The 14,624-nt window shown below is 54.3% G+C and overlaps 2 protein-coding genes and 1 pseudogene across 3 annotated transcripts in view; 2 read left to right on the top strand and 1 right to left on the bottom strand.

The window, feature by feature from the left end:
• The window catches only part of GPR35 (G protein-coupled receptor 35), a 25,793-nt gene extending 11,498 nt beyond the window's left edge, over window positions 1–14,295 (bottom strand). The window contains exon 1 of one of the 2 annotated variants that reach the window (XM_043462176.1): window positions 14,176–14,295. The gene's annotated coding sequence lies outside the window, so the exon portion shown is untranslated. Of the gene's footprint in view, window positions 1–2,322; window positions 2,772–14,175 lie in introns of those variants that run through there. The other variant, XM_043462177.1, reaches the window with a different exon arrangement.
• LOC122437326 (translation initiation factor IF-2-like) lies at window positions 7–3,096 on the top strand. Its single transcript, XM_043462175.1, has 2 exons — window positions 7–1,800; window positions 2,764–3,096. Exons 1-2 carry the CDS (start codon window positions 781–783, stop codon window positions 3,094–3,096), a joined length of 1,353 nt encoding a protein of 450 aa, XP_043318110.1. The 5' UTR covers window positions 7–780.
• Window positions 10,704–10,846, top strand: LOC122437502 (annotated as a pseudogene).
• Window positions 14,296–14,624: the final 329 nt, after the last annotated feature.

Raw genomic sequence — 14,624 nt, 5'->3', positions numbered from 1 at the left:
CCCTGGCCTCACCGCTCACCCCTGGGGGGCCAGCCTCCCCCCACCCCAGGCTCACCGCTCAGCCCGAGGGCCATCCTCCCCCCCACCTCACAGGAAAATGAGGCCCCATCTTGAGGAAACACCCTTGAACTCCACCCCCGACCTGAAGACCACAGGCCATGTTCAACTGGGCGGTCTGCTCCTCCCTCCCTCCCCCCTGACGCTGTCCACAGGCCCTGGGCTCAGGTGTCCCCTGAGCCGCCAGACCGGCCTCAGGGCCCCAGAGGAAGGCAGGAGAGGGAGGGCACTGGACCCTTCCTGGCCAGGCTGCCCACTCACCTCCCCTCCCTGGGGTCCCCCCATCACGGCCGCTCCACCTCCAGGAGCGTCTCTCTGGGGGTCTGGGTCCCCGACCCCCATCCGCTGTTTCTTCCTGGACTCGCGCCCTCCATCTTCCTGCAGGCTGGTCCCTCATAAAGGGGCAGTTGGATGACTCCAGCTCTGCCCCAGCCCCCGAGGGACCCCACAGGCCTGGACTGCCGAGAGCCACCTGGGGATCAGCCAGCGTGGGCAGGGGCCAGGGACTGGCTTCTGTCCTCGGGCCCATCACGGTGCCCTGGCTGGACTCCTGCCTGCCGGGCGCTCACCCAGGAGTCACCGGCTGAGGTGACACAGGGGACGGGACTTTGCTGTAAGACCAGGCGGCCTCGGTCCTCATGGGGCAGGCAGCCTGGGCATCTCTGCACTAGACTCCCTAGTTCAATATACAGTTGAACTTTTCCATAAAACAAGTTTATAAAAATGGAGAAGTGGTGTGCAGTGGGGAAGGGTCTGCAGCGGGTGGGCGGTGAGCTGGCCCCTCAGCCCCGGGACGTGGGCGCGGGGCTGGCTGCCTGGGTGCGGCTCTTTGGCGTGAGACGCCGTCCACTCGAGACTTGTCTTGTGCGAGGCTCACCCTGCTGCCACCGCAGGCCCTCGGATGTGACCCGTGACTCATCTCCGCACACTGACCACCAGCCTATCAGATGGGGACTGCCGCGGAAGTGGTTGCGGGGCAGGGAGAGCCAAGGCCCCGGCCCGACCCGTGGGGGTGGAGGGCAGGGGACAGGCACACAGCCCCAGCGGCTCTGCCACCCGCCTCCTCGTGTGAGAAGCGCTGGGCGCCAGGGACCCCGCCTCCCACCCTCCCCCACTGGGCTGGCGGCAGGGACCCCCTGGGCCACCAGGGGCTCCCCCCTGAGCAGCCCCTGCAGCAGCCGCCTCTGTCATTCCAGGAAGCGCTCTGTGGCCCCGAGACCTGCCTGCTCACCCACCCGCCCCCTACTTCCTGCCCCCCTGCCCCATGGTGTCCCTCGCTCAGCACCTGTGGCTGAGTGGGGAGGGGGCTGGTGGGAGAGCCCAGCAGCCCACCCTCGGGGCCCGGGTGTGCCCGAGGCAGGGGGCAGGCCCCCTGCTGTCCCCACACAGGCTCCTGTTCCCGCTCCAGGGACGGAGTTGGGGGGACACAGCCGGGCCCAGGGGAGCAGCGGGCTTGGAAACGCTGAGGAGGATCCTGCAGCCACGCTGCCTGCCCGCCCGCGGCCTCTGGCTCGTGCTGCCCCCCGGGCCCTCCTGCCAGTGAGCCCTCGAGGGACGGGTGCCGAGGGGCCCAGGGACGACCGCTCTGTTTCCAGAAAGGAGCCAGCACACCCAGGAAGCGGAGCCCGGAGTCCTCTGGTGAGACGACCAGCACACCAGACGCCCTCCAGGCCCTGGACCCCTGATCCATCTATGACCGCCGCTCAGCCCAGGGGCCCGGTGGCCAAAGGGCACACGTCCAAGGTGCGCACTCGCACTCCGGCGCCCGGGGCGGGCGGCCCTGCTATCCGGCCGTCACGGTGCCCCTGAGCTCTCACCACACGCTTCCCCGAAGCCCCCCCAGACCCCTCGTGCTCCCGGACAGACCCCCTCAGCCCCACTGTCCTCTGCAGCCCCTTCCACAGCCCTTCACCCTGGGACCCCAGGGTGCCCGCAGAGGCCGAGCCAGGCGTGTCCAGTCCTTTCCCAGCTGGGGGGCCTGCGCCAGGGAGAGACACCACACAGGGCAGCGAGGGAGGCTGGGGCCCTGAGGCGTTGTGAGGCTCTGCTGGCCTGGCCCGGCTGCCCCCAGGGTCACCTCCGGGTCCCCCTTGGGGAGTAGTCGGGCCTGAGAGGTGGACCTGTCGTCCTGGCCCACAGAGTCAGACCCACAGGCCGGGCAGGGGGCCCCGGGCTCCCCAGCGCCTGGTCCTGACACCCCACCCTGCCAACACTAGCATTACTCAGGGACCAGGGCCAGGGGCAGCTCCCCTCCTACAAACCCACCTCAGACGCCACAGGCAGGCAGAGCCCAGGGCAGGGACGTGTGAGCACCACCCTGCCTCCCTGGTCTGGCTGGGCTGGGGGCAGGGGTGCCCGGAGGCTCATGGGGCCTCCTCCAGGGTGGCTGCCAAGCTGCCCGCTCTGCCTCCTGCTCTGAGCCCTGGGACCTCCGCCCACCGTCCCCCACAGCAGTGAGGAGCTGATACAGCTGGCCGCAGGTTCCTGCCTCCCCGAGGGCCTCCTTCCCCTTTCTCTGCCCAGGGTTTGTCTGCCTGGAAGGACCACTGCCCCACACCAGCCCCCCTCCTGGGGACACCGCCTCCCTGCAGCCTTTGGCCACCAGCGCCCGCCTCGTCTCGGGCCTCCCTTCCTAGCAGAGATGGCCATCTGGGCCCGCCCCGTCCAGGCAGCCCCTGCCCACTCTCTGCCCCCCTTCCTCTCCAGGCACCCACTCCCTGCAGGGGCCCCTGCAGCCTGACAGCGGCTCCCAGGCCCTGCTTCCCGGTGGTGACCTCAGGCTGGGGCGTCTGGTGGGCAGAGAGCAGGCGTGTGCCCCAGGCCCATCATCCTCGCGTTGAAGTCAGCACCCAGGTTCAGAGCACCCCGGGGCTCTGTCTCTCCACGAGGGGGTCCTCCGCCCCCTGCTTCCCCCAAGGGCAGGAGGCCTCCAGCTCAGGCTCCTACAAGCTAGTCTGTCTGGGGGGAGCCCAACGTGATCTGCACCCCAGCGACACTGAGGCAGGAGGCCCTCTGGAGGGTGGGCAAGATGCCAGCTGATAGAGTGACAGCCAGATGGTTCACAGAGAAGGAGACGTAAAAGGCTCGAAAGGGGGCCCTCAGTGTACAGGGCGTGGCAGCCCCACTCTCCCGTTAGATGGGCCAAAGCCAAGTCTGACAACCCTCTGTGGGGGTGGGACACCCTCACACACTCTCCTCTGACATCCAACCTCCCGGAGGGTCACTGGAAAGCAACCAGCTGGGCCCTTTGAACCCGTTATCCCACCTCTGGGAATCTCCTCCATGGATGGACGGCGGAACTAGGGAGACGGTGTTGGAGAGGCTGACCCTGCGGGCCTGTGGGGCAGCGACAGCCTGGACCCCGCTCAGACATGTCATGGGCTCTGGTGGCGTGGAGTCTGTCCCATCCACACCACGGAGAACTGGGCAGTTGCAAAAAGGGAAGAGAGATGTTTTTGTACACGAGTATATGGTTATCTCCCGGATATACAGCTAAGTGAAAAAAAAAAAGGATGTTGATGCTCATGTATTTATGTAGGAGCAGAAGGTTATATTTTTACAAATGGAAGAATAAGCCATAACATTTGTTTAAAATTAAATTGCTACCTACAGGGACTAGGCAGAAAAGAGGTGAAGGGAGAGAGGGATTGAAACTAGACTTCGGTGAATGTACTTTCGTTTGTAGATTTGGCTTTGGAACCAGGTAAATATTTATGCAATTACTAAATTAAATTACATTATATTTTTAAAAGGATTCTGAAAACAAGGTGAAGACAATAATTTGCAAAGATCAGTTGGTAGCATAACAACCCTACCAAATTCTCCCCAAGTGAGACTCTGTGGGAGAGGGCGAGGGTGGGATGATTTGGGAGAATGATATTGAAACATGTATATTGCCATATGTGAAATAGGTCACCAGTCCAGGTTCAACACATGAGACAGGGTGCTCGGGGCTGGTGCACTGGGATGACCCAGAGGGGTGGGATGGGGAGGGAAGAGGGAGGGGGGTTCAGGATGGGGAACACACGTACACCCGTGGCGGATTCATGTCAATGTGTGGCAAAAACCACTGCAATATTGTAAAGTAAGTAGCCTCCAATTAAAATAAATAAATTTATATTTAAAAAAAAATCCAGTATTTCAATTGTATATCCATACAACCTGAGGACAAAGAGAATGGCCAGAATGTTCCATTGTCTGTAAACACCTTCCAAATATTTTAAAAACATTGTTTTGCCTGTACATCTGTGTCACTCAATGACTTTTTTAAAAGTTCGTCTTAAATTATTTTCAGTAAACGTGTTGTTGATAGTAGTGTGAGGTTTTTGAGACTGTTGTGCTATGGGATAAAGCAAGCGAATAATTGTGTCAGGCATTGTTGAGACTTCTGCTGTAGGATAAAGGTGTATCATCAATAAAACTTAGTAAAAACCAAGCAGATCTGGGGCTTCCCTGGTGGCCTAGTGGTAGAGAGTCCACCTGCCAAGGCAGGAGACATGGGTTCAATCCCTGATCCGGGAGGACCCCAGGCGCCTCGGAGCAGCAGAGCCCGTGTGCTGCTCCCATTGAGCCTGGTCTCTACAGCCAGGGAGCCACAACTGCCGAAGCCCATGCACCCCAGAGCCCGTGCTCTGCAAAAACAAACCATCGTAACAAGAAGTCCTTGCTCCATACTGGAGAGCAGACCTGCGTGCCACAGCTAGAGAAAAGCCCGTGCAGCTGTGACCACCAGGACACCAAAAACAAACAAGGAAACAAAAATCTACTGAAAAAAGAAAAAAAGCAGTTTGAGTGAATCTGAGTGGAAAAAAGTGAATTTGAGTGAAGATTATCAGTTTGTACTGGCACTGTGTCTTGTCTTAAAAGTAAAGCTTCTTGGTTCTGACTGCTGATAAGGCTTCGAAACCCACATGCCTAACAGCCAGATTGTGGTCTCTAGCTAGCATTTCTCATGAAGAGGAAGGGGGCCAGCAGAGAGAAGTAGATGCTTTTAGGTCTGGGTTGGGTAACAGATAAGATGCATCCAGAACGACTTTTCATACCAGAGAGCAAAGCAGATCAAGATGGTTGCCAACATCAAAGGGACTCGAGAGCCAAAGCAAGCTCACTCCCAGTGGTCAAAGACAGGATCATCTAATATCCATAAGGAGAATAATTTTTAACAGATTGAAACACAGTGTTTACATCCATGAATTTTCAACTATACTTTAAAAAAAAGTTGCTTCATTAAGTGGTCCCGCCAAACCCCCAAAATCGCACCTGAACCTGATCTAAGCTCTGAAGTTGGCCACCCATGACAGGAGCTGCACTGGGCCCAGAACACAGTTGGCGACACCCCAGGGGTGCCCACGGTGAGCCCTGGTCTGGGGACTGCTCTACACGGCCAGGCCCTGAAGACAAATGTCAAGAGGGGAGGTGAAAGGAGGTAGGGGAGCGTGGACTGGGAGTTTGGGGTTAGCAGATGTAAACTCTTATAAACAGCAAGGTCTTCCTGTAGGACACAGGGAACTATTTTTGGTATTCTGTGATAAACCATAATGGAAAAGAATATGCAAAAGACTATATATACATATATATGTATACACACACACACACATACTGGAAATGATTGAGGCCAGGAGGAGAAGGGGATGACAGAGGACGAGATGGTTGGATGGCATCATCAACTCAATGGACATGAGTTTGAGTTAACTCCCGGAGTTGGTGATAGAGAGGGAGGCCTGGTGTGCTGCAGTCCGTGGGGGTTGCAAAGAGTCGGCCGTGACTTAGTGACTGAACAACATGCATACGTATGTGTATATGCATGACTGAATCCCTTTCTCTGCAGCAGAAATTAACACACATTGTAAACCAGCTGTGAGAAAAAGAAATGAAAATGTTAGTCTCTCAGTGGTGTGTGAACCCTTTGCGACCTCATGGACTGTAGCCCACCAGGCTTCTCTGTCCGTGGGATTCTCCAGGCAAGAATACTGGAGTGGGTAGCCATGCCCTTCTCCGGGGGATCTTCCCGACCCAGAGATCAAACTTGGGTCTCCTGCACTGCAGGCAGATTCTTAACCGTCTAAAACACCAGGAAGCCCAAACTACACTTCAGTTTTTTTAAAAGAGGGGAGGTGAGGAGATGGGGGACACTCGGTTGTGCGCCCGGCAGGAGAGGACGCGGACCTTGGGCCTGCCGAGCTGCCAGTGGCCAGGCAGTCGGGACGCTGAGTGAAGCACCATGTTCACAATCCAGCTTCTATTCACTCAGGGCGAGGGCACAGGCAAGGGCGGGGAGGAAGCTCAGGGCTTCTTGGAGCTCCACTCTGCCCCGTGGGACCGCGGCTGAGTCGGACAACACAGGGGGCCTTCTCTACTGAGGACCACCCCCCCGTGTGGACCTGGGAGTGCGGGGCAGTGAGGGGACAGGCTGAGACAGGAAGGAGAGTCGGGGCAGAAGCACCTCAACCAGGTCCCCCCAAGGAGGCCTCGATGGCGATGCCCGATGTCCGGACTGGGAAGGCAGGGGCGTGAGGAGCACGGCCCCGCTGGGCAGGGCTGACTGCACTCTCTGAGAAGCCGGTGGGCGAGGCCTCGCCATCACACATGGGATTCGGGATTCGGGCCTGCAGCCGGAACCCTCAGATCCCAGTGCATCCAGACAAGCAGTTTTAAAGGTGCACGCGACAGCGGAGAATGTGAAGGCTGGCTGCTTGCCTGATTTGGGGTGGTCATGACCTCGCAGTGTGTATCTCAAAGCCCTTGCTTTCATTTATGCTGAAGTTTTGGTAGATGACCTGATATGATATCTGGTATTTGTTTTAAAACCTCCCCACTGATAGAGCAAGGGCAGATAAAACTGTGAGCCATTTGATCACTGTTGAAGGTGGGGGTGATGGGCACTTGGAGTTCATCATAACCTTCTATTATGAAAATAATGTCTACTGGAGATTTTCCAAAATAAAAAGCTTTTAAAAAGATGGCCAGCACCCCACGAAAAATCCACAGACAGTATGGAAAGTATATTTAGGACTTTTGACTCCAAAGTGGTGTAGGAGATGGGGTTCGCTCAGAGGTCCTGAAAAGATGAGAAATCCCCGAGCGTCAGAGGCTTGAGGGGCCAATGGCAGAGGGAAACCCTGGGCCAACCTGTGCCTGGGAGAGGACTCCTGCCCAACAGAGAGTGGACGGGCTGTCTGAGCAGGGGGGGCGGGGGCAGGGCGGATGGGGGAGCTGCACTTGGCTGACTTTCGGATGTGGTTGGTGCAGTACAACCCCCACCACCTGTCCACATGTGTGTGCGTGCACGTATGCACACAACACATGGACGCATATACATATGCATACACCAAACACAGAGGCACAGTCACAGGTACACATACGTGTATGCACACATCGGTATACACGCACACACGCATGCAGACCTACAGCAGCTTGGAGCCAATTCGTGGGCCCTACGCTCGCACCTGCTCGCCCTCACCCTGTGCCCTCACCTCCCGCCTGTCCTGGGACCCTCGCCGCTGGCCCCGTTTGCTCCCCTCCCTGCGTCTCCTGAGCCCCCTCTGGCAGGCACCAAGCCGAGCGGCCAGGCTCCTGCTCGAGGTCAGAGTCAGGCTGTGCAGTGCGGCGTGCTGGGGCTGCACTTCTAGGAAGTCATCGATGCAACGGGCAGATTGTCAGATTGCAGGGCTGCGGAAAGCGGGTGGGTTGGGTGGTGTTCTGATTAGCCTCCGGGACAGGGTGGGGCCCGGGGAATCTTGCTGCCTGGGGGCCGCTGGCTGCCCGAGCAGCTGCTGGAGCAGGAGGGAGAGGACTCGGGGGACCAGTCCCCAGGGAAGCCCTGCAGGCCAAGAGCACGGGCCCCTCGTCCTCCCTGGTCCTGCAATGCACCCCCGCGCTTCACCCTCTGGAGAAGACTGGTCTGGGTCTGCTCACTGTCTGCCTGCCCCCACCCCGGGGTGCAGCTGTCTGCAGGGCCCGGCTAGAGGATATACAGTGCCTCAAGCCCACCAGGCCAAGTTCTCCCGAAAGACATCCACACGCACAGTGTCTGCCTCCTCAATTCCTCTGCCTCCACCACCGTGTGGGACCCTGGGACCAGGGGACCCTCCACGGTCAGCATCCAGAAACATCCTCCTGACGGCCTCTGGCTGCCGTGCCACAGACCCCCGCAGACACCTAATACACCACCTTACTCCACCTCCCAGCAGCATTTGGCAGAGCTGAACCATCCCTAGTTCTTTATTTTAAAAGTGTTTTGATACAACATGGACCAGATCTAAATGCACATGAGGTACATATGCGCAGGTAAGGAGGAGGTCCTCAGACAACCTTCGAGGTCCCCTGCGCACAGCCCAGACTCAGGACCATCTGTAGGCAGCGCCTGGGGGTACTTGCTAGGCCGCTTTCCCTCTGTGATGGCACACGTGCCTTGTTTTGCTCCTCCTATCTGGCTTTTCCTCTCACACCCCTGTTGTTCTCCATGTGGGTCCCTAACTTGGTTCACTGGGGCTTGGTCCTTGGTCCTTGGGCTGAGTTTCACTGGGGCCTTTTCTCACCTGATCACACACTCTTCATAACAGATTCACCTAGTCCTATTGACTCAAGAATCAGCCCATGCCCATGACCCTGCTGCCAGCTCCAGCTCAGACCTCTGGACTACACATGGACTGCCCACCAGGCATCTTCTCTTGGATATATAACAAGCAATTTAAGTGCAACTTGACCAAAACTGACCACATCATCAAGCCCCTTCATCACTCCCCGACACTGTAATCTTCCTTCAAATTTCCCTGTCTCAGAAAATGAACCAAAACTGACTACATCATCAAGCCCCTTCATCACTCCCCGACACTGTAATCTTCCTTCAAAGTTCCCTATCTCAGAAAATGAACCAAAACTGATCACATCTTCAAGCCCCTTTGTAACCCCCACACTGTAATCTTCCTTCAGAGTTCCCTATTTCAGAGAATGATCCCTCTTGTTGCCCAGGCCGGATACTTGAGTGTCATTTTTAACACACAAATTTCCCCTCTCTCTTACATCCAATCAGTCATCAGTAAGTTAAATGTGCATATTGAAAGCCCAATAGAAACCACTGAAAAGAAAAAGCAAAGAGGTATAATAAATAAAACAACAGAGGAGATAAATGGAATATAAAACAAAGTATTCCAGTTAATCCAAAAGTGAGAGGAAAAGGAGCAAAGAATAGATGAGATAAATAGAAAACAGCAAGATGGTAGATTTAACCCAAACATATCAGCAATTACATTAAATATAACTGGTCTAAAATGCTTCAAGTAAAACGCAAAGATTATCAAACTGGATTTAAAAAGCAAGAAGTGAAAATACACTGTGTAAATGATATACACTTTACAAAAAGACAGATTAAAATTAAAAAATGATAACAAAGTGAAAGGATGGAAAAGAGAAAATGAAACACTAACCATAAGAATCACAAGGGCTTCCCTTGTGGCTCAGCTGGTAAAAAATCCGCCTGCAATGCAGGAGACCTGGGTTCCATCCCTGGGTTGGGAAGATCCCTTGGAGAAGGGAAAGGCTACCCACTCCAGTATTCTAGCCTGGAGAACTCCATGGACTGTATAGTCCATGGGGTCACAAAGAGCCGGACACGACTGAGCGACTTTCACTATCACTGTCACTAATCATAACAAATTTGGGTGGGGTGTATTGATATCTGTGTGTATTAGCTACTCAGTCATGTTCAGCTCTTTGTGACCCCATGGACTGTAGCCTGCCAGGCTCCTCTGTCCATGGAATTCTCCAGGCAAGAATACTGGAAATGGGTTGCCATTCCCTTCTCCAATATTGATCTCTAAGTAAACTTTAATACAGGGAATCTTACTGGAGATAAAAGGTGAAGCTTCATAATAATAAAAAGATCAACTCAGAAGAATAAGTAGACAAATCCACAATTATAGTAAGCTATTCCAACACTCCTTTCTCAGCAACTAAGAAAAAATTATTAAGAGCATGGTATATTTGAACAGTGTGAATCAACTTGCACACACAAATGTCCATAGAGCAGCATATCCATCAAGAGCAGAATACATATTCTTTTCAAGTGCACATGAACAGCCTCAAAATAGGCCATGTGCTGGGCCACAAGCAAGTCTCATTACAGTTAAGAGGATTTAAATCATATGTAATATGTCCTTCAAGTGCAACACAACTAAGTGAGAAATAAGCAACAAAAGACTAAGCTACCCAAAGAATGCCCAAATATTTGGAAATTAAATAACATAACTATAATAAATTCAAGGGCTAAATAAGTAATCAAAGGGAAATGAGAAAATGTTTTGAACTAATTAATAATGAAAACACAACTTATCAATATCTGTGAGATAAAGCTAATTCAGAGTTTAGAGAAAAATTTGTAGCTTTAAGTGATTATACTAAAGGAGAAAAGGCCAAAAATCACTAATCTAAGACTTTTCTTTGGGAAGCAAACAACAACAAACTAACCCAAGTAAGAAGAAAGGAAATAAGAAAAGGTAAAAATTTAATATAATAGAAAAATAACAACAGAGAAAAATCAGTAACATGGAAGTTAGTTATTTGAAAAGATCAATGATAAAGTTGATAAACCTCTGGCTAAACTGATCAAGGAAAAAAGTCCATAAATGACTAATGTCAAGCATGAAGATTTGCAGCCAATTGAGTCAACGGTGCTCTTTTCCCCATGGTTGGGGGGCGGGGGTTGCTGTGTGCTGCTTGCAAACGACAGCCTTCTGGGTAGGCTATGCAGCCTGCTGCCTGTTCAGCTTGCTCTAAGGGACCTGGGACATTCATGACTGGCATGCTGTCCCCATTCTAGGCTCCAGACAGGTATACACGGTGCCTTTGGAAGCTCCAGGGCACAGTGGCCAGGATCCACATTGGCCAAGTTACAATGTCCATCTGCACCAAGATATAGAACAAGGAGTGTGTAATTGAAGCCCTCCAGAGGGCCAAGTTCCAGTTTCTTCTGCCGAAATGTCCACATCTCCAAGGAATAGGTATTTACTAAGTTTAATGTGGATGAATTTGAAGACATGGTGGCAGAAAAGCGGCTCATCTTAGGTGACTATGGGGTCAAAGAATCCCCAGTCATGGCTCCTGGGACAAATGGCGGGCCCTGCACTCATGAGAGTCTTGGCTCTGTCCCTTCCTTACTCACGCCCACCAGTAAACCAACTCTCCTGTCCAAAACAAAAGAATGAAGGAGGACATGCCACTTAGATCTACAGACATTAGAGTAATAAAGGAAAGTTATTAATAACTTTATGCAAAGACATTTGACAGCTCAGTCGAAAATCACAAATTTCTTGAATGTCACAACTTGCCAGAATTTGTACAAGAAATAAAAATTTTGAATAGCTTATATCTATTAAAGTTGTTGAATTCATAGTTAAAAACCTAACTAAGAAAGCTCCTGACCCAGATGGTGTCACTGGGGAATTCTATCAAACACTTACCAATGAAATACTGGCAATCTTAACCACTTGCTGAAAATAAATAAGGATGAATACTTCCCAACTCATTTTCATAGACAAGTTTTACCCTCATACTAAAACTAGACAAAGACTGGGACTTCCTTGGTGGTCCAGCGGTTAAGACTCTGTGTTCCAATGCAGGGGACCTGGGTTTGATTCCTGGTCAGGGAACTAGGTCCCACATGCCACAACTAGAAATCCCATGTGTCACCAGTAAGACCCAGGGCAGCCAGATACAAATATTTTTTTAGAAAAATTAGACAAAGATACTATTACAAGAAAACTATAGATCAATATCATGCCTGAACATAGACACAAAAATCCTTAATAAAATGTTAGCTTGGGACTTCCCTGCTGGTCCAGTGGTTAAGAATTCACCTTCCAATGCAGTGGACTCGGGTTCAATCCCTGGCTGGTGAGGTAGAGCCCAAGTGCTTTGGGGCAACTAAGCCCACGAATCACGACTAGAGAAGCCTGTGTACTGCAACGAAGAACCAGCACGGCCAAAACACAAGAATTAGCTGATTGAATCCACCAGTACAGAAAACAAATAACCCACCATGAACAAGTATCCCAGGAGCACAAAGCTTATTCTAACATGAGAATGTCAATCTTTGTAATTCACTATATTAATGAAATGAAAGAGAACATATAATTCTCTCAATAGAAGCAAAAAAATTATTCTACAAAATTCAACACTCATTTATGATAGAAACTGTCAGTAAAGTAGGAATGCAAACCAGAATGCTCAGAACTACAAAACATTTTTGAGAGAAATAAAGAAGATCTCAGAAATGGAGAGCTACACCATGCTCCTGGATTGGAGGGTCCCAGTTCTCCTTGTGGGCTTCCTGGTGGCTCAGATGGTAAAGCGTCTATCTGCAATGCTGGAGACCCGGGTTCGATCCCTGAGTTGGGAAGATCCCCTGGAGAAGGAAACGGCAACCCACTCCAGTACTCTTGCCTGGAAAATCCCATGGACAGAGGAGCCTGGTAGGCTATAGTCCATGGGGTTGCAGAGTTGGACACGACTGAATTCTCCTTGTGGCGGTCTGGACAGCCAGACCGATGGACCAGCAAGCGTCACTGTGTGAGCTTTGCTTCCCGAGGAACCGCAGCTCAGCCCCCTCCCTCGGCCCTCATCCCTCGCCAGCTGCCAGCAGGATGCCCTGCTGTCTCCCTTGGAAGAATGCAGCAGTCTTCTGGCCGGGCGCTCCCTCCAGTCCGTTCCTGAGACTTCAACCAGACATGTGTCAAATAGGCACACACCTGGCCCTGCTCAAAACTGGGCCCAAGCTCCTCCAGTGAGACCAAGCTCCTCCAGCGGCCCGCGGCCTCACCTCCGCCCTCCGCTCTCGCCACGTGCCCCAGGCCACTCCCCGCAGACACGGAGAGCTCCAAGCACTGAGGGTGCCCGATCCTCCCAGCCCTGTCCTGCAGCTGGCTACCCCAGGCAGGCCGAACCACACCCCACCGCCACCCCGTGCGTCGTCTGTCACTTCACTGCCAGGCCTCTCGGGGTGACCTTGTGCGACCCCGTGTTGTACGGTAGATCACTGTCAGGCCTTTCTGGGTGGCCTTGCGACAACCCTGAGCTGTCTGTCACCTCACTGCCAGGCCTCTCTGGTGACCTTGTGCACACCGGCCTGCCTGCCTGGAGGGCAGGGATGCCCGAGGCCTCATCCTCACGGGCTCACAGAGCGGCCTCAGGACGAACCAGCCAGGGGAGCACGGTATGCACAGGGCTGTGTTGGTGCCGGCAGGCCCCCTCGTGGGGCTGGGCTGAGGGCTGAGCCCACAGGCTTACACACGCATGCCTCAGCATCCCAGCGTCACTCCTGCCCAGGCCCTGGACCCTGCAGCGGACCCTCAGGGGCCTGCCCAAGCCAGTGCTGGAGGCTCGCCCAGCAGCCTCGCCTCCTGCATGGTTTGTGAAGGACCAGGAGTCCCAGGCACCTGAGGACAGGCCCTGGCCCGCGTCTTTGTGTAGGGCGTGGGGGGCAGTGGTCTGAGGGACCCCGAGCAAGCCGGCTCGCGTGCCGTTCTCAGGGTCGTGCTGTCTGGGCACACGCAGTCTGCACTTGCTGGGAATCAGAGGAATGCCCCGAAGGTCAGTGCACAGGCTGGACCTGCCCCGGGCTGCAGCCAGAACCCCCAGCCGCCTCTGAGCTCCCCTGGGGACCCTGGAGATGGAGAGGACCCCGGGGCTGGACAGCTGAGCACTCTGGGGACTGGCGGGCCCTGCCCGCCCTCAAAGCTTGTCCTCAAAACTAGAAAAGACTTCGTCTGATGGAGCAGCCACGTCCAAGTGTTGGGGTCATAAAAACCCAGAGGGTCCTCAGGAACAAAGTGACTTCTCCCTTCGTTTCAAAAGGCAGTAAAAGCTAGGATGAATCTGTTAAACATTATGGAAGAAAAAGAAACTCAGTAGAACTAAATGAGGCAGACATGGGACACCGAGCCAGGCACGGTTATGAATGGAGAGAGAGACACACACACAGACAGAAAAACGTGCCTGGAGCGTCTGAGCGCCTTGGCCCTGGCCTGGCTGGCCTTGTGCACCCAGTCTGACCCCGTCCTGCCTCCTGCCCAGGACGTCCTGCCCCGACCCCTGCTTTCAGGGCTCTAGGATCCCGATACTCACCCTAGAAGCTCTGCCTCCCCCAAGGCTGACCTGGCCCGGGGAGGGAGGGAGGAGGGTAGCGAGGAGATCCAGGATCGAGACTGGGAAGGACTCGGCTGCCACCGAGGAGGCGCTGCCCGCTGAGCCCGGAGCAGGAAGTGAAGACCACAAGGAAACTCAGGCAGGCGTTCGGGGCAAAGTCTGCCTGGAAAGCCTGGGACAGGAGGCGGCCTCCCCTGCACACACCCAGACCCGCCCACCCGGGTCAGCCAGGAAACGTGCCCGGGAGGGAGGCGGCATTCCCCACAGAATGGGGACCCCCCACAGGTGGGCCCTGGCCCTGGACACAGCCCTGGGCTCCGTGCAGAGCCCTCAGCTTGGCGCAGGTGCCGTGGAGTCCAGAGCGGGGCCTGGGTGCGCGTCAGTCAGTGTGGTGGAGGCTGTGGGCAGCAGTGGGCCTGCCCGGGACC

This window comes from Cervus canadensis, chromosome 2, assembly GCF_019320065.1.
Source record: "Cervus canadensis isolate Bull #8, Minnesota chromosome 2, ASM1932006v1, whole genome shotgun sequence".
Taxonomy (NCBI): domain Eukaryota; kingdom Metazoa; phylum Chordata; class Mammalia; order Artiodactyla; family Cervidae; genus Cervus; species Cervus canadensis.
The sequence above is the reverse complement of the archived record's forward strand: the minus strand, read 5'-3'. Positions and strand labels throughout refer to the sequence as shown.